Genomic DNA, 23,240 nt, shown 5'->3' with positions numbered 1-23,240 from the left:
TTTTATTTTATTTTATTTTATTTTATTTTATTTTATTTTATTTTATTTTATTTTATTTTATTTTATTTTATTTTATTTTATTTTATTTTATTTTATTTTATTTTATTTTATTTTATTTTATTTTATTTTATTTTATTTTATTTTATTTTATTTTATTTTATTTTATTTTATTTTATTTTATTTTATTTTATTTTATTGTATTTTATTTTATTATATTTTATTTTATTTACTTTAATTTAATTTAATTTAATTTTTTTTTATTTTTCTACTAAACATTAACACAAATCTGCAAAACAAAGCAGCAGCAAACCAACTTCTCACGTTTACAAAATGCACAAGCAATATGACAACTTCATCAAATTTATTAGATCACCCGTTTTCACGCATTTTACTGCATAACACACTTTTTCTTCTATGGAAAGCGGCCATCTTGAGAAATTTAAGTGGACGGCAAAACGCTACGAACACTTGCACTCTCATTTAATATATCACAATCGATAATTGCACTTGCGCATATTTTTACATAAATACAAACATACATAGAATAATATAATAGATACACCACACTAACTAATTAACATATTCACTTTTTGCACTAATTTTAAGCACAATTTGTATACATTTACGAGGCACGACGCGACTAAACCGGTGATTTGCTAAAATACTACTGCGGAAATAGAAGAGGGGTTGCTAAAAAGTGAAAGGAAATTGAATTTTATTAAAGGAAATTCCAATTTCTTCCATTTATATTCACAATTTCCACCACGTTGCGCCATAAAACATGCAACGTTTCAGTAAGTAACCATGATTTCTTTTCTGAAGGCGAGCACCTACCGTTTTACGCAGTTATAAGCTGTGCGTAACATACTTTTAGCAGTGTGGTTAAAGAAGCGGTCGCAAAAGCAGAGAACGTTTATAAATAAACTTATAAATAATAAATATATTATTATAAATAAATTATATAATATAAAAATTAATAAAATTATAAATAATATAATAAATAAATTTATAAATGTTCTTTGGTAGTAGTTTCATCATGCGAAGCAAAATCCAAGGCTATGACAAGATAGCAAGACTTCGGGGCGGAGCAAAGAGCTAAAAATATGGTTTGCTACTTAACTCTTAAAAAACAAATGTCAATTAATAAATGGACTTTTTTCGTCACTGAAAACAACGGTGTAAAATAAAATTTGATTATATGTATGTATTTTACTAGGCAATACTGTTCATTGCAGAACGACGAGCAGTCACGGATAATTGACACGTCGATTGGAACGGCGATGGAAACCCGATGACTTATCATCTGATTTTATTTACAAGACAAAATGCATTTGAATCATATAAATATGTATATGGGCAATTCTCAATTAGTTCGAACTTTCGCATGACTCGACAGTTTTTATTCGAACACTTATATTTTTTGCTGGTTTAGCAACAAACATCAGATTACATATATTGTTTAGATTATGTATATGCAAAAATGAAAGGACCACGGTACATGTTTTCTAGCCAAATATGCATATAATTCATGTGTGACTCTCCTGTTATTTTTTTATTTTTACGTTGCGAAATTTAGTGCGTTGAGCAGCGGGATTCCATTTCCCAATCACTTCTTACCGCTGCGGAAGAGATTGTTGGTTATTGCCAACCGCGCAGAAGCAACGGGTATGACGCGCGTCTGCATACCAAGCAGTGTTGCCGCGAATCATCTTTAGTAGTAACCAAAATCATCTTAAAAACGAGCTAAAAATTGCTTAAAAAATCGGTGTGGCTAAAAACTTTAGCTATTTTTTTTTTTCTAGTTTTTCTTTTCCCAAATAAAATGTTGCCTCAATATATGATGGCAACATTATGTAAATGTAAAGGAACAAAAAAAAGGCCAACTTGAAAATTCATGCTTGCACTAACTTATTAATTTTAATAAAATTATACAACTAACTTCATTACAACATAAGTATAATTATTGAAAAATATGAATACAAAACTGCTGGGCAACACTCGCAAGGGCAGAAACATGTAAAATTTTGTTGAGAAAAAAAAACACCCAAATTTGACAGCCCTATCTCAGGGCAGAAGAAATGCGAAATTATTTCGAGAAAATAAAACGTCATTACATATATGAAATTTATGAAAGTCATATAAAATTTTTTCGTGTTAATGATGAAAAAGTTTTCCAAAGGGCTAGTGGCAATTTGAAATTTATATCGGTTTTGTAGGAGATTCGACAAAGGCAGACCTTCACCCGTCTGTTTATCGGATGAAATCTACTTTGGAGTGAAAATTACTAATATTACTTACCTGTTAATACCTGCCAACCCAATAGGCAGGCCGGAAAAAAAATAGATTGGACGTTTTATAGGCTTAGTACTTGCGATTGGTATATAATTCATTCATTAAACAAATGATTATAGAATTAAAAAAAAATAATAATTTTTGAATATTTAAATAAAAACATCCTGCCAGTATTTTTTCAGCCAACCCACTCGCAAAATATCTACCAACACGTTAAATTTCATAGAAAAAAGATTTCATCTATTAAACAGATGGATGATGGTCGTCTCTGTGTTGGATCTTAGACTAGTAAGTTGTAGCCAAATCTAGCCGCCAAAGGCTAAAACGGCAACATTGGAATAGAGGGAATAGAACTGCCTTTTCTACAGAAAGGTGAATGCGGCTCGAAAATTTAAACAATTTCTTACGCGCCGCCGCCGAGTTACGAAAATATCGGCGCGGCGGCGGCGGCGTTCGGCGCCTAAGGAATTTCGTACAAAATTTTCATGATGTATGTACATTGAAATACATCGTCTGAAGGAACTAAATACTACTAGTATAAAAACACAAATTTACGAAATGAAAACTACATTTTTAAAGGAGTTGTTTTTGCATAATTTGGGCCACTGGAAAATAATATGATCTCCTTTATTTTTCCACAAAGAGCATAATTCAGAAAAAACATAGGTAGCATATTTTTCGATCGAAAGCGCTTATTACAGTTAAATTATGGTCGAATACTGGTAACCTAACTATTTTTTTCTGCAGTAGATAATTCTTTTCAATACTACAACAATACCACTTTTTTTATACATATACTACAACAACAGGTTATAACACATCAAAAACTTTACCGCGAATATCTCCTCAATTATTGGAGATAAAACAAAGACAAATTGATTTTCTTGTGTATTTTTTTTTTAAATATTTTGAACAGACTTTCAATAAAAAGCAAATACTTTTTTTTGCTAATTTTTACATTCGTAAGTTATTTTATTCTGGGGTCCCACATACGTATACAAGTACTAGGTGGCTGTGTGAAAATTACATTAGCATTTCTTAGTGGTGGTCAAACCCCAGGTAGGTTTTGCTCCCTCGCATCGCAATGTTTTCTATACAGGGCTAAGTTCCCCCTTTTTGGTAATATTTAGTATTCTTTTTCATTGCATTCGGTTCTCCTTAGAAAATTTTGAGGCTTAATATTTTAGTGGAATTTTTAACCATTTATAAGGCATGTTTTTAAACAGTGGGTCAAAAAGGCCCATTCTGGATCGAGTTGATGGCCTAAACTTTTAGAAACAGGTCGACGAACCTTGTTTTCAATATGTAATCCGCAAAAAATCGTAAGAAGTCCGTAATTTAACAGAACAGTTGATAAGATTATTACAAAAATTTATTGATGGCGACATAAATTACCCCAATAACTTAACTTTTTAAATTTTTTTATTTCTTTAAATTTAAATAGAACATACGGATCTGAAGAGAACATAGAGAGCCATGTGTGTATGTATGTAAGTACCTCAGACCTTCTTCTGTTCGCCCATCCATCAGCGCCAGACACACATTTTTATTCAAGTAGGGAGTAACGTAATTTAAATTTAAAACTAATTCAATGAATGAATTCAATAGAATTATAACCTTAATTGGCATGGCGAATGCCTAACGCTGACGAGATGACATGATAAGATTAGTAGAATCTACCTTATGCGCAGTAGCGCCGGCGTTTTCCGACGCGCCGGCGTCACCGCTGCCGCCGACTCTTTTTGAAGTTGACTACGCCGCCGCCGCAAAGCCTGTCGGCGTAAACCGCTAACCCGCATACACCATATCTGAATTTAAAAGTTAAGAGCCAGTTTATTCCAACTACTTTTTTTCGAACAACTCCAAGTCCGGTTTTGGAAAACGTCGAATAATTGCACCCCCTTGTACTAGGTATAGAATAGTTTATGCATTTTGCCTGACTTTTGTGTTTTGTTTTGACATTATTTATATAAAACTGGGTTTTTGATTTAACATTGAAATATGTATAAAAAAATTGTACAAGCCCCTTATCAGTAGACTCTAATAAGTTTCGTCTTATATTATTAACTAATTCCATGAATAAATCTGACTGCAGTCAAACAAAGTAGCACTCTGTAGATATACATATATGCAAATTTTTATCGCACAGCGGTTGAATGTTTGAAGGTTTTTTTTTGTTGATAGGAATTGCATTTGTATTATGAGGTCAGATTGTATGTAGTATGCACAATTGCATATCAAATTTAAAAATTATTTATTTGTCACAGAAAACATTTTAAAGCTTAGAGCACAGGCCGCATGACCTTGACCAGAGTGACGATAGGCAAGATCATCAAGCCTTAACTATTTCCAGGCCATAACTTTATAGTTGCAAATTTACTGTTGGGATTTACTCAAAGAACAAAGAATAAATTGTTTGGAAACAACTAAGAAATATGCCAATTTTAAGCCATATACTGGTAGCTATATGCAATAATAAAAAATCAAAATGAGGAACATAAGACACTGCATTTCGACCTCTGAGTGGAAGATCGACCTACCTCGGCAGCCAGTTCGCAAACGCCCTGTTTCAGAAAACTTTTCAAGAACGCTCTATTTAAGAATTTTATTGAAAAACACCGTATCTCAGAATTCGGTGCAAAAAAAGACCTATAGGGAGGGCGGTCTTCAATCAAAATCTAAAATAGGGCGTTCTTGAAAAGTTGTCTGAAAAAAGGCGTTTTCGAGCTGGCTGCCGAGACTGAGAAACTTCAAATCAAATGTTTTAAACTAAATTTTGCAGAAAGTGTCGCTACTCGGTATTTAATGTAATTTGGTCGATCTTCACTTCCATCACAATATTTAGTAATTCAGTACTGATAAGATTATTTTCATTTGAGCTGACTGACAACATTGGGACATTTTGTGATTCAATTGAATTTGACACTAAGATCAGTTCGTATCAACAGAAACAACATTTAAATAACTAAAAGGTAGACAAAGCTAAGTACGAAAAATTATGATTTTGAGCTAGTTGTGCAACTTTAATTATCAACAACTTAATTAAAGTTGAAAAGAATTCATATCAGCATGCCACTGCTACCAGCGTGTACCTTCGCATCTTTAACTCTAACAGCAATTACTTACATTGCTGCACAAGATCAAAATGCCGAACAGCTGTTTGGCGACATTTACTATGAGATTGGAAGTTTTTCCTTGCGTTATAACGATCCGAATGGTCGCGGTAATAAGTGTCAGCGGGAAGTGCCGTAAGTTGTTAAAGGTACCTCAAACACAAAAACTCTGGACTAATCTCCTCCACCACACAGCGCCCGCTACTTTCAAACCTCACCTGCTGCCCCCATACGCGGCAATGGCTCAACAATTCACTGGCAACGCATCGAAGTCTGCTGCGAAGGTTATATGCGATCACGCTTCGATCGCGATCAGTGCATCCCAGACTGCTCCGGAGTCTCACCAAACAATTGTCGCAATGGCCATTGCCATGCGCCCAATCAGTGCGTATGCTTTGCCGAGTTTGTGCGCAACGACCGTGGCGAGTGCGTACACACCTGCCCAATTGCCTGTGAGCATGGACGATGCTACTTAAATGGCACATGTCAATGCGATCCGGGCTACACATTGGATTTGGAGACGCGAAAATTTTGTCGCGCCCAGTGTTCGCAGGGTTGTGGCACGCATCAACAGTGCGTGGCGCCGGGAAAGTGCGCTTGTACGGCGGGTTATAAAATGACAACAGATCTGGGTTGCCAGCCAGTTTGTATACCCGATTGTGGGCATGGCAAGTGCGTGGGTCCGAATAAGTGTGAATGCTTCAAGGGATATATTAAGCGTCCATTGCGGAACGTTTGCGAAGCTGAGTGCTATATGTAAGTGATTGCCGATTTTGTATTTAGTGACAGGAGTTAGTTAGTATTTCATGTGTGTTTAGAAGCTGCGAAAATGGTTTCTGTGAATCGCGTAATAATTGTCAGTGCCGTAATGGCTACAAATACGACATGGATACCACCAGCTGCCTGCCTGATTGCGGCGAGAATTGTCGTGATGGTATTTGCGTGGGACCTGGAATATGCAAGTGCTTTGAAGGATATGAATATAGTGAAGCTAATTGTGAGCCAATATGTGACAGGTTGGTGAAATTAATGTAGTTAATACAGTTCATAGAGTAACTAGAGTTTCAGCAATACACTTTAGACATTGTGTCGGATATAGGTGATCTGAGAAATGTGTTCTATCCCAAACTCGAATATTCTAAGGTTTACGCGTATGGTAATTTCTTGCGTTCTTTCGAAAGTCTTGAAGCACTTAATTTCTCTGAAATAGTAAAAGTTGCCATACGTTTTTCACCAGGTACATGACTTGGCCCGCGCTAAACACTTTTGTCAAATATTTTTGCATACCGGAAATAAATCTCTAATCCTCATTTCCCGAAATGGGTTCAGTCTTAGGAATGCTCAAAACTCATTGATTGACCCATCATTAGTACTTAAAGGTCGACATTAGGAGGCTTAACGAATCAATACCTGTATAGCTCATGGAAATAGCTCATTAAATGACCGTCTAGATATCCGGGAGAATGGCTACACGCTTGCCGTGATGTAAACCACTACATTCTAAAAGATGGCAGCCTTCAGCTATAGTGAATACACATGCAAAATCGGGCAGATGGATTGATTGTCTTAATTGCAAGAATTCGGCGAAGACTGCTACTCCAACTTTGCGTTCCATTTTGGAGTCAACGGTGTACAGATGAAGTATCCATGCAGAGATATCAAGTTACCCCGTCCCAGTCGTCTCTCGACAGAAGAATAACCCCGAAAGGTCTCTGAAATTCTATTTTAGGTCGTACGTAATCGACAGACCTTCTTATCTTGCGTGGCAATCGAGAAATTATACTGCTCATTATTTCTTTTCATACACCGAGTCTTATAGCAGATGTTGCGGTATACATTATGTGAAGTTATAAAGGAAATAGGTTTAGGGAAGTTATAAGTGCCCCTGTAGTTCCCATGCATGCGGCTCTCTGAAGACTGCCTAGTTTTATTTTATTACACTGGTTCCTTAGGTCTGTCCACCATTCCAGGGAACCATTGCATAAGATCAGACGTACAACCGCTGTATAGATCCAGAGTAAAACCTTTCTATAAATAAATACTTAAATGAATCATCTTCTCCAATATTTATGTTTTAACTCAGCTTAGGACCCCGTATAACTGCCAGAAACTTCGGCTGCGTATGTAATCGTAGGCTTTAGCCATTCAGCTTTCCTAGAGACGTTATTTCCAGCCCCAAATGATATTTTTTTTTCTCTGGGTGCACTCTAATACCACATTCCCTATCTATATCTCTAGTCGTGTTTAAGCAGTACTAAGTTGATGGTGGTCAGCCCTTAAATGAGAGAGATCACTCCACCTTGAGGACTGTCCCTACTAACATTCCTCATTGGTGAGAAGTTTACTAGATCAGTTTATTTCAGAGACTTTTAAATGGCTTCTACCCGAATATACGCTTCTATACCGAGAAGGCTGACAGAGTATACTGCATAAATTCAAGCGATCTATCAACTCTTTTAACGGCTTCATGAGCGCCGCATCCGCCGATCATCTTCGCAAATATCCTCGCGGTCCTCGAAAAAAAGGAAGTTAAGACGATTAGGCGTAAGTCATTAGCGTATACGTATGGAACTACTTTTACCCCGCTTTTCTGTTAAGAGTCTTAAAAAGAACTTTTAACCAAAAACGCACCCTAAGGTTTGCAACAAAGCGAAACTGCTGGTGTTCATACTGAACGAAGCGAAGCAGAGCTTTTCTCATGGAATCGGCGGCAAAAATAGCACAAAACTTACCGTCATCGAAAACCGGCAAAAATAGTTCCTTAATATTATCCAAAAAGTTAGTTGTAAAATTCGTTTTTATTTGAATATTTTGATGTCTCGTTTGCAGCAGCATCATGAAGCTAAAAAAAATAATTGGAAAATTCTATTTGCTTTCATCTCCAAAACGCTTCTGAAAAATCTTCCTGTATGAACACTTTCATATAGCTACAAGTTGAAAGCTTTACTCATCTTGGAACGGCTCCGCTTTCTGTGTGAACGTACCCTCACATTATTGAGCCGAAAGTAGAGCACTTCTACGAATCAGAAATTATGCTCATAATTTTTTAGTGGTTCGTCATATATTCACTATAAATCTTTAAAGAAGTTTCCATCGCTAATATTGGTCAAATTCTCCACACAATACTAGCAAGCGTTCAAGATTGATTTCATACCGTTTACATGTTTATACAAGCCATACGGCTTAGATTTAAAGCTCACAGTTAAAACGGCCCAAGATAGCCATTAAGTGACTTAACATTTTGGAGATTACTTACCAGAAAATTTATGACCGAGTCAACCCTTGGTATAAGCTAATTGTATGTTAACCAAGACTAGGTTGTATTGATATTACTGATCCGGGGCTTTTATTTTGAAGAGTTAAATAAATATTTTTTGGTTAAAGAGGCAAATCAATAATAAAAAGCAATGTTTCTGTATTGCTTACAAATGCCGCCTACGAACTCGATTTGATCTTCGTTTTTTAAACCTTCCACACTTACGACCTTCCTCGCAATTTTCTGATCCAACTCTATAACAATTTGTAATATAAGTTTTTTGTAGGGATTGCGGCTACCATGGCAGTTGCATGGAACCGGGCGCATGCGGTTGCAAGCTAACTAAGCAGCTCTGTATATCAGGACTCTGTGATCGCAGCGGACGTTGTATTTGTCCAATTCGAATGTCGCATTTCATCGATAGATGTGTCGAAGCAGCGCAACTAAATGAGATGATGACTGGCTACGAGCAAAGAGAACATTTCAGTCGACAGTTGAGACGTGAATTTGAAATACTTATAGGCAGTAAATTTCAATTTATGCAACAGGGAAAATAAAAAAAATATTATAATTAATAGTTTAATAACATACAAATCAAACGACTTTTTAAGGTAAACATTTCGTATATAAAACTTTTAAAACAATCCATGCAAACAATTTAAACAGCGGCACATGTTTGACGTCCCTTGATGCCAGACTTGCGGAAACCGGGCTTACAGACGCAAAAGTTTGGCGAAGTACAATAGCCATTGGGACAACCTTGTGGACAATGCGGCTGGCAAACACTCTTCTGTATTGGATCCAGTATGTAACCAGGGTTGCAAGTGCAGCTATTTGCACCATCGCAAACGCCATTCAGGCAGGGTTGATCACAGTGTGGCACACATTTGGTGCCGGTGCGGTCCAGCTCGAACCCCTTGGAGCATTCACAGACGTCAGGAGCCACGCAACGGCCCTTATCGCAGCCACTGTAGCACATAGAGAAAAATATATATGTAGTAAATGTGGAAAGAAGCTTTGAGCTTCCAACTCGCTTGGAAATACTCACAGTGTACATACGGGTTCACAAATGCCATTCACCTTCAGGTAACCTTTATTGCAGGTACACAAGCCGGGTGCCGTACAGCGACCATTCTCACAGTTGTCACATTTGGGTTCACACACACCACCAGCTGTCAGCCGATAGCCATCGTAGCAATCACACTTATTGGGCGCCACACATTTGCCATATTCGCAAGGTGTATCGCAGTGGGGCACACAATATTGCCGAGTGTTTGGTTCTAGTGTGTAGCCAGTTTTGCATTGGCATTGATTTTGTGCGTCGCATACGCCATTGCCGCAGCCGATGGGGCAGGTAGAAATGCATTTGTCCTCGTGATTGCGTACATGACCAGGAATGCAGACGCAAGTGTTGGGCGCAGTGCAAATGCCATTCGGGCAGTCGTCGAGGCAGATGGGATCGCAGCGCGTGTAGACGTGTGGATTGCGTACGTAGCCTTCGCAGCAAATCTGCACCTTACTTTTGTCGGTGCTGGTGCCATTACCAGCTGGTATCACTGACTTGTCACGAACAAGCGATGCGGTGCTGAAAGCAGAGATGGAGGGAAAGATTATTAATATTTATTTCAATATTGTAGGGTTTAAAATTTTTTCAATTCCTAATCAATTAAGAGGAATCACACGGTCTCTGGTCTGGTAAATTGGGAGATTAAGTGTAACATTTCTGTAACTGTTTGGATTTGTCAACCTTATGTTAATTGTAATCAAACATTATTTAATTTAGAATAACTTTCTTCTGTCACTTTTAAACGGTTTGAGTGAATTATTTATTATTTAAAGAATAACAGAGCAAATCGTGTTGAGTAAATTCACCTATTCCCTAGCTGGCGCAGGGGCAACTGTCTTTCAACTCACCATTATGGTGACACCATAGTCATTCAAAAGACAGAATTCAATTCAGGCAACTATCTTGAAAGCTCTTTAATATCTTTCGAAAGATTATTTGAAAGATCTGCTAACGAGGAGGTCTTAGCGTTATGCTATTGGCCTTTTAGCAACAAGTTCTTAAAAATTAAATGAAATTAAAAATTATATATATGTATATACATTTTTCTTTTTAAAACAATAAAAACTAATAAATAAAAAATAAATAAATAAAGAAAAACATTTTAAAATAAAGATAAAGTAAATAAAAATAGTTTAAAAAATTAAATGCAATTAAAAAAAAAATTGTTTTCTCTCTAAAGCAAAATAAAAAATTAAGTTGAAAAAAAATATCAAAAAAGAAAATAATACTTAAAAGTTATGAAAATATTTTTTTTTATTCTTAAAAGGCAATCTAAAAATTAAAATAAAATAAAATTAAAAAAATAAAATAAGATCCTAAAAATTAGATGAAATATAAAAATATATTGTCTTTATAAAAAACTAAAATCCAAAAATTAAAAGAAAGAAAAATAAATAAAAAAATTTTCCAACAGTAAATAAATATTTTAAAAATGTTTTTCTTATTTTAACAATAAAGTCTAAAAATTACAAGAACATGAAACTAAAAAAATGTATTTGAAAAAGCAAAAAAATAAAATTAATTTCTTAAAACTAAATGAAATAAAAAAAAACTTCTTTTTAAAAGAACATCTAAAAATTAATGGAAAAATAAAGAAAAAAAGAAAATATACATAAAAAAGTTTGTAAAAATTAAACGAAATCAAAAAATACATATTTATATATAAATCCGATATAGCTATCATTTCTTCCATTTTTTCCAACAATAGTTTTTCATTAAAAAACGGTCTCAAGCTCAATAAAAATTGTCGAATATAATTGTTATAAGGCTTATGGGCTTACAACAAAAATTAAATTAAAAAAAAGAAAGCAAGTTTAGTAAAAAAAATTATCAAATATTAATTAAACAGCAGCGAAGGGAAAGCAGAACAGCTTGCCAGAGGGGGTACTTCCATTCCACTTTCAAGTGGTGCCACAGTAAATTAATCTAAATAACTTTTTTTAAATTATGAATTTGCCATAAGTAGATTTTTGAACGGGAGTAAAAATACCTACATATGTTGCAAACTGAGGGTTAACTGGAAAATGATAAATTGAAAAAACTTGTATTAATGACGTCGTGACTTGTTTGCATAACAGAATTTTATATTTCTCTCTAACAAGCGATGCTTAGAACATTCATCTTATTTGTAAATACCGAATTGAATAATCAGTTTCATTGAGATGAATAAAAACAAAATATAAAAATGTTTGAAAAACCACTACAAGTAATACAAGTGCGTATTTCGTACACCTAATTTGAATCGCTTGCACAAACAACTGTCTTAATTTTTTTTGGTAAATAATTACCCTTGATCACTGAATGTAGAAGGAAAGCTAAAGAGAAAAGAAAACAACAAAAATATCAACAATACTATCAACACTTTTTCGGTTGAGTTATCAATACAATGAGGATGTCGGGCCAAAAGTTCAATATTACTTAAGAACTCATCAAAATAACATCTGAGCTTATATTGATTGCAAATACACACATATTTATTAGATGGGAATAGAATAGAATAAGAAAGAGATGTGGGTTTTCCTTATTAAATTAATTTGGAACAAAATGATCGTTGTTGCCCTAAAAATTCAGATGGCGACTTAAAAAAAGATGTATTGCGAAGCAGTCGATAAATTTCACTCTGAGTTATATGTTTGTATGTATATAGTTAAATCGTGGCAAAATTTAATATTTATTTAATTTTTGTTTTGCACAATTTATTGGGCTTGAGACTACTGTTTAAGCAGTACTCTTCACAAACAGCGACAGATTTTACCAAAAAAAACAGTAACTCACTATTGCACTAACTAACTGGTACTAGTTAATTTTTAGAAATTTTAACACAGGTAATTCATCTACCTCCTTTTGCAATGAGAGGACTTTAGGCTGATGGCAGAGTCGTTGTATACTTCTCCCAAAATTAATAAAATTCACAATATATACGGCTTTCCATTAGTTTCTTGGACCTCAAAACTGTACTTTAGGAACACCATGGCACACCCAATACTACGCGCTAAATTATAGATCTATTGGAGGAAAATTTAAAACAGATTTCAAACTAGCAACCCAAACCTCGCCAATAGACTTATTAAAGCTACATATTATCCATTTTCTTTTAAGCAAAAGTAACTTTCAAAACATTTGTCAAACACTTACGGCACTTCGGCGTAGCAGATGCCAGAGGCCATTTGTGAACGCGTCTTGTTGATGAACTCAGCAGTGGCATCCAAAAATTGTGGTACACGCAAGGGTACACGCTGACGGGCAATTCCGCCGCTGCTAAAACTGTCACCACTACTGTAACTGCCACCACTATTAAAACTTCCATCACTGCTGTAACTGCCACCACTATTAAAACTTCCATCACTGCTGTAACTCCCACCACTGCTATAACTGCCACCACTGCTGAAATCGCTGCTGCTGCCGCCAGCGCCATAGTAGTGATACTCCTCACCGGCAGCCAAGTGGCTTCCGCCTGCCATATGCGCGGATTCATTTCGATCGATGGTGTTTACACTAACCACACCCACATTGCCGCCCTGATAGATGTCCGCTGGCACAAAGGTGCGATTGTATTGTGCAGTGTAATTGTTTTCATTGTAAATTAAATTACCCGAACTTGGTGCGGCTGGGTAGTGCGTTTTAATGCCGGATGTTTTAATTTGCGCATGCGCGCCACCTGCTGTCAGCAGCAGTAGTGCGCTTAGAAATGGCATGAGCGAATGCATTTGAAATGCAAATTAATTCGATGAGATCACTTTGTATGTTTTAGAATTTGAATCTGAGAATAAGACACAACCGTTGCTGGCAAAAGCTACGCTTTAACTGAGCTGCAAGTTGCCGCAAAATTATTTGAGTAGTGCAGAAATAATAAAATTGCTTGTTTGCAAAGTTTTACTTCGGTTTGTATTCATGAATGTATGTACACTTGCGGCCAGCTGATTAATCTAAGTGACATTTTGAAAAGTTTTAGCTATTTTTTTTTTTTTGCTGACCGTATTGTGCAAAGTATCTTTTACCATACTTAAAATTGTTCTAAATATTCTGAATGTGGATTTATATGGTGCTGATTATGTAATATGCTAGACTTTTTTTTTAAGAAAATATATACATCAATAAAGAAAAGAAAAATAGTCGAAACTGGTTGAAATATCACTTAACTTAATCAGCTGACCACGAGGGTGTATACATATCGAGCCCTAACCGCCAAAATAAAGTAAGCGACATTTTATTCAAAATTTTCTTTTTGATGCAGAAATATTTCTAATGCATCTAGAAGCCCTTCTGCATCAAAAAGAAAATTTTGAAAAAAATGTGGCTTACGTTATTTTGACGGTTAGGGCTCGATACATATACACATATACAAGCTTACAAGTTAAGCTGTGATTTTAGCGTGCACATAAACAGAGATTAATAAAATTCTACTTATTCTTTCGTTATTGTTGTCATGTGTGCACATAAAAAAAAAAAAAAACATTAAGAGAATGAGTTAATTAATGCGATTATAGTTTTGCCTTTTAGAAAAAAATATTGATATCTACTTTTAAGCTTCAATAACTTTAAAACGGGTAGGGAAAGTGTTTAAAAGTAAAATAAAAGGCAGCGATAACTATCGATAAAAATGACGATAGCGATAATGAAAAGAATATCGATAGATATATCGAAATGATATCGACTAAGGCAATAATTTTAGTACATATTTAAAGTTATGTAGTGATTATTACTGTAAATTGGTAAATTTATTGAAAAATGTATCGATAAATATGCATTCTTGCCATAAATATATAAACTTTTATAATTTTTCAAAAAAAATTATAAGTGCACATAGGTACATATCATCTCCTGAAATGAAAAAAGACGTAACAAAGATCGTCGCTGAAATGCAAAAATTCATAACTAAAATAAGTTAATTTTAAAAATAAATATTTTTAAAGCAAACTTTCTAAATACGAACGAAATCGGACCATAAATACCAGTTTACCAAATATATCGACCTGTGCGCCACCTATAGGAAACATTTTTAGTGGTGTTCTTCCTTTTAATATACGTTTTAAATATGAACTCATTCATACCTTTCATTATTTTTAATACACACACATGTACGTATATGAATGTTATGAAGCTGTAAATCTCTCGCGAGTGATTTGTGTTTTGATTTTTTTTTATTTACTTCGAAGAATTATTGATAACGTCATTTTTGAAATGAGCTTCAACACCGGTCTTGTCGTGTACAAATACATATGTACATACATACTTACATATCAAACGATTTTGTTTACACATTTAGCCTTTGTGCGAACCTCGTGTTGTTGTGTTGTTTTTTTTTTAATTGTTGCCAGATTAATCATGCCAACAACAATAAGCTGCTGTACAGAGTTTATGTGCTCTTTGTTTTTTTTTTGTAGCTCAGATTTTTGTTAATAATGTTTATAAATTCTTATCTCATTAAGACGAAGGCGCACATATGATTTTAAAGCGCCTACATACTTGTGGGTACATATATACATCTGTAGCTAATAGATACAGTGTACATAACTTACAGTTCATGTCAGTTTGTTGGCTGTTTGAGATTTATTTTCATGAGATCAGTGTAGGCAAACATAAGCGATTTTAATTTGTTTGATTTTGTCGCCAATAATTTGCAAGCTATGTACATACTGACTTCAACCAGCTTTTAAAAGACATGTGTAGCTTGCTCTATGGCCAGCTTTCTTGATTTTGATAACGCCATAGGCACAATGCACCCTGGGTAATTTGATCAGTTTATGTGGCCAAAAGTCGCTTTTCGTATTTACAAAAAAAAAAGAAAAACTATTGATAAAGAAGACTTTAAACCTAATAATGGTATCTTTTTTTGTCTGTGAGTGAAATATTAGAATCGATTTTGTGTTCTCTTTGTTTAGCTATTTTCGAACATCCATATTTAATAATTGTATAAAAAATTTACAAAAATTTAGCGACTAAAGAGAAAAGTAACTACTTTTAAGATCTATAACTGTTTTTGTTTGTAGATTTTTTTTTTGAGAGAAAAATACATACCTCTTAAATAACATTAAATTATTATTTTTTTCCTTAAAAGTGATTTCTGAATACGATTTTGAAATGTTGGCCGTAGTTGGCCGTGTTTATACTATCAAAAACATGTAAAATGAAGAGCGCTGGGTTTCATCTGTAAATTTCGTGTTGCGATTTTTTGCATTTTATGAGAAATAGTGGTTTTTGTAGGTATTTTTATACTGTCAATAGTGAATTTGCAAGGCAAGAGAGGAAAGAGAAGACTGTTGAATATAAAAAATTTTCCTCTAAATTACAAGGTTCATAGAGCCTCATAATGCATAAAAAAATTTTAAATTTTCTGAAACATTTCAGATACAATTACAATATAAAATACGAATGATCCGTTTTAGTAAACCTTACCGGTTTTTCTGCTTTCAGTAGATCAAGAAATCAAAAACCTACCCTTTACTGCAACAACAGCACACAAGCTTTTCAAAAACCACGGCAAAAACCACCCTAATTGCCTGTTCAACTGCACCTTTGCGGACATTTGTATGAAATATTGTACAAGATACTTACAACCTTTCAGTGTAAATGTACAATATATTGTACATTTTTTTTGGCCACTCGGAAAAAATATTTTAAATCATGATAGTTTAATTTTTATATGATGCTTTTTATATTTCCATACTATGTGCTTTTATTAGCGATTTTACTTGACTTTCACGTATTTTTTGTACAGTAAATTACCACAACTTGTGTGTTCACGGAATTTTATAAAATGGTCTATTTTTAAATTAAATTCTAAAGATATTTTTGAAACGTTTTCGATTTTGAAATTTACGTAAACTATTCGGGACATTCCAAAACTTCATAAATGTTACAAAAAATTAAAAGTACAATATATTGTACAAAAGCAGGGAAAGGGTTAATATAATTTGGCAATACTTTTTAAAAGTATGTACGGCATTTTTTCCTAAATATAAATATTTAGAAAAAAAACTGCATTCAAATTTTTGCAATAAAACCGCAAATTAAAAAGTGGCCGCTTTTAACCCATCGGTCGTCAAGGGTTAATAAGGTTCTTTCTTTTTTGTGAAAAAGTGTGGCAAATCAGGATGCCACTAAATACAAAAATTATGTTGTTTCAAATAATCAACTTGTTTGGTCATAATTAATTTTGGCCACAAAAATGTGTCAAATTGCCCACAGTGCAATTCTATACCAGAACGCAGTCTCTTAAAAAAAAATCTATAAAATATTAATTTCAATGATTTTTGCTGTAGTATCTGAATCCTTAACTGCCGTTTTCACCTTGAATTCAAGTGAAAAATGTCTTGTTCTCTTCTGCCAGTTTTGATATTAAATTATAATACAAAAATAATTTTGGACTTACGCAAATAAAAACAAGCCAGACAGCCACATGCGCCCGGGAAATTCAAAGAAGTTTATACGGGTCTATGCACTGATACTTGGAGGTGGCTATCTCCACGGTAACCCAGCTGGTGCCCTGAGAGGCTTAGTCGTCGTCCATATCTAACATGCCGCAAGCCTTGGGCTCCAGCTGAGCCGTCAAAGCCGGTGGAGATTCTCGTTCACATCTTGACTTGAAATTAGGTAATTGAAAGTATATCACAATGTCAGAAGAAATATGTAGGTTTAAGAAGGTTGTAGTTTGGAAATATTTTGAAAAGGGTTCCCACCTGTCCAATTTAATTAAATTAAACAAAAATATGCATAATATATATATAATATTGAATATTTGAATTATTTTCTAATTATAATTATTTAATAAATAATAAATATGGGTATCTGCAAAAATTAGTTTCAAAAGGCCTCATTTCTAAATTACAAGTATGAGGGTTGCCACTCAAAATAACCCAATTTAAAGTTAAATTATGGGAATAAGATAACATGCTTCACAATAAAAAAATAAAAATGTCTGCTATGATTTTGGCTAAATTTAAGTATGTAGAACTTTGATGAAATAAATTACGCATAACGTTACACGCAGGAATTTCACGCACTCTGCGAAGCAGACATTTTGTTTGCGACAATTTTGTTTAACAATTTCTACATTTTAGCTAAACTTTCCATGAAAATTCTACACTACCTCAACTTAAAAGTTTAGTGTTCCGGAACTTTTTTGTTGGAAATAAATGTAAATTCAATTCTGAAGAAACCCCATCATTGACCATGATTATACCATAAACTGCCTTTGAGCTATAGAATTTTGATTAAAAAAGTCAAAGTTTACGTGTATTTTAAACGGGAAATCTTTGCACGCCTTGACCGGGCACTTAATCTTAATATTAAGGGCTCAAATTTTCAGGGAATTTTTGTTTAGGTATTTCCCACAAAATTTCGTGATGGGAGTAAAAAAGAATAGTCGCCAAAAAAGCACCCTAATATACATATGTATGTACATATACACTAGGGTGGGTCATTTTTTTCACTATGGGCGTATAGAATAGGCGGATTCTACATGTAATTCTATGCAAGTTTGTCGAAGAAAATTTGGGTCTAAAATCAATTTGGAGTTTGCAAATTGTGAAAAAAGGACTTCAAAGAATATGTGAAAATTTTCACTGTAGAGCCCTTCTGGTTGAACTTTTAAGAAAAAGATTATTGCAGAAATAAATTCCGCATACCAGAAGACCCTTATAGCATGTTTTTATAAACAATTTAAGCACATTTTTACGACACTACACCTAAATGCTAAGAAACTTATTTTAGCAATTTGGAAAACTCCACATTGATTTTAAACACATGGTTTCTTCGACAAATTTGTTTAGAATTACGCGCAGAATCATTAGTTGCGATCTCGTACGAGTCCGGACTAGTCAGAAATAGTCAGAATCAGTTAGATTTTACTGGAAATCGATCCCGTACTCGGTTCTCTGACTATTGAGAGGACAAAAAGGAGAGTAAATACGGTTCTCTCTCTGTCAGAAGTTACCAGTTTTAGTCCGAGAATTTTTTGCTGGTAAATGTGTCAAACGATCAGCTGTAGTGTGTTTGGCAACCAAATTGTAAACAAAAGAAAAGTGCACTCTGCTAATTCATGTTGAAAAGTATTTAATTACTTGTTTAAGTGGATTCTAATGAATTTGAAGGTATTTTTGGTTATTTACATGTGTGAGCTGAGTGTGTTTACATACAAAATAAGCCAAAAATTTACAACCAAAATTTGGAGGTTATGCTGCAGTTGATAGAAGTTACCATTTTTTACTAGAAAGCGATCCCGTTCTTTTCAATGTTACTCTCTCGCTCTGAGCGAATTTTTATTTTTTGACAGTTTTACTAGTCCGAGTCCGAGGAATACGGGATTGCAGTTATGTGCTATACGCGCGTAATCGAAAAAATGTCCCATACAAATTGACCCGCCCTAATATATGTACTGTAAGTTTATCAATACAGCTATAATTTATTAGCATTAATGCATTTAGATCCCTAGTTTCAGTAAAAATATTGATAGATAATGCTTTCGGTAATTGTATCGATATACATACATACACATCAGTACATTTTGCCTTATTTGATTTTCAAATAAATGCAACTTCTCTTTGAAAGAAGATTTTAAAGACTTTAAACGTAGTACAATGAAAGCTGAAGGCCTCATCTGTGATAGAAAGACCATGCGGAGAAGGACCTGGTATTCCCAATTGGCGTCAGTTGGTGTAGAAGAGAAACGACTAACGTGCTTTTTTGGGCTCGGCCAGAATCGCTTAAAGAAGAAGGAACGTGGATCAACCCCAAAGTGATTCTAGTTAAAAGTAAAGTCTTTCTTTTTTTTCTTTTCTTATAAATTAAAAGTCTTTTTCTCTGTCCCGAGCCCGATAGGACTAATTTAATAATAGCATCCACTGCTCACTTGAAACGAAAAAAGTTCAGTGTTGATTTCATATGTTCAGTATCTCAACATCATTTCAAACTTGTATTTCATTTTTGTTTCATTTAATTTTATTAATTTAATACATGAGTATATACTAAACAAAATTTAAGAGTTCATAGTGTACTATAACTCCTCACATCTTCCACCGGCGCGCATATAGCCTGGATAACATTCACAAACATCCGGCGCTGTACAAATGCCATTAGAACAATCTTCCGTGCAGATGGGTTCACAGCGCATTGCCGTCGAGCGAGTAATGCGCAAATAACCAGGACAACAATACGAGATTGTTTGCATTTTCAATGTAGGTTCATTAGCTTCACCGCTAAAAAGTGAAAAGTAAATGTAAATAAATATTTTTGCTAAACTTTTGGCAGATCAAAAATGAAAAAAGTACGATTTTTTATTTTTTTTTTTTGTGTATTACATAAAAACAGGGACCGAACATAGCAGTTATTGATGAAAACTGTCAACAAAGTTATGCATACCAATTGATTTCTTTTTCATCGAAACACAAATTTGAAAATACATTTTTATTTGCAATTTTTATGCAAAATTAAAAAAAATAACAATTATTTTTGAATTTCATATTATTAAACAAAATAAAAATTATTTTTAACTTTTATATTATATGTCTTAGATAACAGTTATTGAAGACTTTCATTTGTAAAAGTCATCACTATAAATAAGTCACTGACTTGTATTTTTTATTCGTTCATATAAACGTCATTAACATTTTTCCCAGTTGAGAAGGTGTTGGGAAATAAAAATTTACTACGACTTAAAAAAATGATTTTTATAAGTATGATTAAAAAAATAAAGGTCAGTGACTAATTTATATTTATTACCTTTATAAATAAAAGTCTTCGATAACTGTTATCTAAGACATATAATTTAAAAAATCAAAAATAACTGTTATTTGCAGATAATTTAGATAAAAATCAAAAATAATTGTTATTTTGGATTTGTAAAATAAAATTCAGAAATAACGGTTATTTAAGGGGTAATTAAATAAAAGCCAAAAAATAATTGTTATAGAGCGATTTTTTTAATTAAATTTGTAACTGTTACGGTCGCTGCATAAAACTAACGAGCCCTAACCGCCAAAATAACGTAAGCGATATTTTTTTCAAAATTTTTCTAGATGCATTTCTGCATCGCTTACGTTATTTTCGCGGTTAGGGCTCGATATTACGTATAAACTATGCATATATTTTTTAAAAAAGCCAAACAAACTTTCACTCACAGCACTTCCTTATAGCAAATACCGGATGCCATTAACGATTTCGTTTCCAATATAAAAAGGTCTCTATCAGTTGGACTATTGAGTTTCCAAAATTGCGCATTCGCCACGTTTAGATTTAAAATAATGCACAATGCAAGAAGCAGCGCGCTGAAGTGTTTGAAATTTCGCATTTTTAAGTTATGTAGCTTTGGACCAAAATACATATTTTCGTCAATATATTTTTAATATTTTTTTATTTTTTTTTTGATATTAATACAATTAATATTCTTAATAATTCGCCATGCGTGTCTCACTTTCTTCACCTAAAGCGCCACGCTGATTATGTCTTTAGTCTAGCATGCTCTTCCGCCATCACATCACTGACTACAATTTTCCTCTTTTCTTTTTAAAACATTTCTTAATATGTCGTCTCTTGCGCTTTATATACATTTTTCTCCTTTTTCCTTATCAAAGATTCTATGGTTTGCGCAAAGAAAGTCAATACACTATTGCTCGTTTCGTTCCAATGCCTGACTGATAAGACAAACAGCTGATACAAATTTCTCTAGTCGATTTTACTCAATAAAGTGCATACGTATACATACACACATACATATAGCTCAGTAAAGGAGAGCACAAGCTGTAACGTTGAAATTCTGAGCGCAATTAAAATTTTACAAAGTTGAAAGCATATAAAAAATTGGATCTACATAAGTATAAGATTACTAAGCAGTCAAGTAACCTACATTTAATTGGATGCGCAGTGGCATCAAAGTTCACGGGCCATGGTTGATTATTTTAAATAGATGCTATTTTGAGTATTTTATGCTCTTTTCGTTTATTATCATATATTATATGTAGCAAAGATTCAAGGCTTCTAGATTTCTTATTGTATTTTTGCATTTTTTTTTCAGTAAATATTCGCCTTTTTAAAGGCAACAAACTCAGTCCGCTTATTAGCTTTAAATTTCATTCACCACAAATACTGCTGATTACTTTAAAGCTTTGTGCCTAAAAGTAGATTATAATTGCTGCAGCAAAAGCTTTATTGGTGATCTCTGTATGGCGATAAATCGAGCGAGTTCAAGACTAACCCAGAAATGGCTCTTTTAGGGCCAATGGCGGCAGTACTTTTATATAACGTCCCAATAAACATTTCTGAAAAAAAATCTCAATTTGAGATGCATTTGAGGATCAGTCCTTTTCTCAAACTTCAAAACGTAAGTCCTCAAATGCATCTCCAATCACCTTTGACGGCTATCCCAAACTAACAGGTACTTTCTAATATGGAATTTTCCCTTATTTTCAAATTGAGAAATATTGAATTCTCTACTTTTTCTTAAACGTGAGTGAAGCGGAACGAAATGGAATTCACTTAGTCTCATTGAAATTATTTAGAGTGCTGCCAAAAAGAGGTATGTAAAAGAAACACACAGTTTTTATAGGAAAGTTTAACAGTTTATTTCAGAGCTTATTTATTCAATTTGTTTAACAAAAAAATAAAAAAATACGGTTGATGTAAAAAATTAGTTGCATACAGTTTGCTTTTAACATTCTATCCTATAGGTAGGAAAAGTGTTTCAAGTATAATTAATGTGTTTATGCTCTATTGAAATTATACAAATTCTTAAAAAAATGCATTTAGTGGAAACAAATTTCATGGTTTTCACCGATTTTGGGATTTACTGCGATTTTTTCTCCACAAAAATATTAAAAAATTTGTTTTATTAGGATTTATTGCATTTTTAACATAAAATAATTATTTCACTTTAAGTAGGCAAACTATCGGTCACTTTCGATGCAGCAGGCTATTTCTTTCTTTCGTTTTTAAATTTTAATGGCCGGTCGGTAGACCATATCGGCAAATCAGCTTAAAAAAGGTCAATCACAAAATAACTTTATAAAAAATGTTCATTCGTATTAGTAAATTAAATGCATTTCAATTCATTCGCACTAGGAGCCACTTTGCGACAGAAAAATTGCGAATAATGCTTGAGAAAATGTTTAGTTTATAGACAAACACTGCAAAAATCAGATTGAGAAGTGAGATTTTCTGAAACGTTTGAGAAGTTTTTTTTTTGTGTAAATTTCTTCTATTCACAGGCGATAAAAAAAAATTAATTTTGTATATGAATATTTTGAATGAGGGCTTTCCCTTATTCACTGTAACTATCAATATCGATATATATATCGAAATTTTCATTGATATCGATATACTTATCGAAATTTTTATAGATGTCGATACATTTGTCGCATTTTTTCGGATATCGATATATTTTTTGAAAATTTTGCTGGTATAGGATCGTTTTTCTGATCTGTTTATCGATATTCTTATTCTTGTATTTATTGCTGTAATTGCGGTAATATAAACATTAATTCTTATAGATATCGATATCATGAAATGCCTCTAAGTATAT

General features: G+C 33.5%; 4 protein-coding genes across 6 annotated transcripts in view; 2 read left to right on the top strand and 2 right to left on the bottom strand.

Annotated features, from left to right (window-relative positions):
* LOC118735531 overlaps window positions 1-23,240 on the top strand; it is a 321,256-nt gene that overhangs the window by 30,383 nt on the left and 267,633 nt on the right. The window lies entirely within an intron of this gene.
* Window positions 5,167-9,382, top strand: LOC118735537 (tenascin). Of its 3 annotated transcripts, none has more exons than XM_036465339.1 (5): window positions 5,168-5,278; window positions 5,341-5,540; window positions 5,601-6,161; window positions 6,224-6,421; window positions 8,948-9,382. In XM_036465339.1, exons 2-5 carry the CDS (start codon window positions 5,362-5,364, stop codon window positions 9,216-9,218), a joined length of 1,209 nt encoding a protein of 402 aa, XP_036321232.1. In that variant the 5' UTR covers window positions 5,168-5,278; window positions 5,341-5,361; the 3' UTR covers window positions 9,219-9,382. The 3 variants fall into 3 exon arrangements, with proteins under 3 accessions (XP_036321234.1, XP_036321232.1, XP_036321233.1); XM_036465340.1 differs by having other exon boundaries at window positions 5,174-5,264; XM_036465341.1 differs by having other exon boundaries at window positions 5,167-5,540; window positions 6,227-6,421.
* Window positions 9,192-13,549, bottom strand: LOC118735535 (fibrillin-2). Its single transcript, XM_036465335.1, has 3 exons — window positions 12,863-13,549; window positions 9,710-10,246; window positions 9,192-9,629 (listed from the first exon to the last, which is right to left on the bottom strand). Exons 1-3 carry the CDS (start codon window positions 13,432-13,434, stop codon window positions 9,320-9,322), a joined length of 1,419 nt encoding a protein of 472 aa, XP_036321228.1. The 5' UTR covers window positions 13,435-13,549; the 3' UTR covers window positions 9,192-9,319.
* LOC118735541 (platelet endothelial aggregation receptor 1) lies at window positions 19,598-21,437 on the bottom strand. Its single transcript, XM_036465345.1, has 2 exons — window positions 20,845-21,437; window positions 19,598-19,923 (listed from the first exon to the last, which is right to left on the bottom strand). The coding sequence occupies exons 1-2, from the start codon at window positions 21,045-21,047 to the stop codon at window positions 19,722-19,724; spliced, it is 405 nt and encodes a 134-aa protein (XP_036321238.1). The 5' UTR covers window positions 21,048-21,437; the 3' UTR covers window positions 19,598-19,721.

This window comes from Rhagoletis pomonella, unplaced genomic scaffold (genome assembly GCF_013731165.1).
Source record: "Rhagoletis pomonella isolate Grant_MI unplaced genomic scaffold, Rhpom_1.0 Rhpom_scaffold_00003, whole genome shotgun sequence".
Lineage (NCBI taxonomy): Eukaryota > Metazoa > Arthropoda > Insecta > Diptera > Tephritidae > Rhagoletis > Rhagoletis pomonella.
Note: the sequence above shows the minus strand (reverse complement) of the source record. Positions and strands in the feature narration are given on the sequence as shown.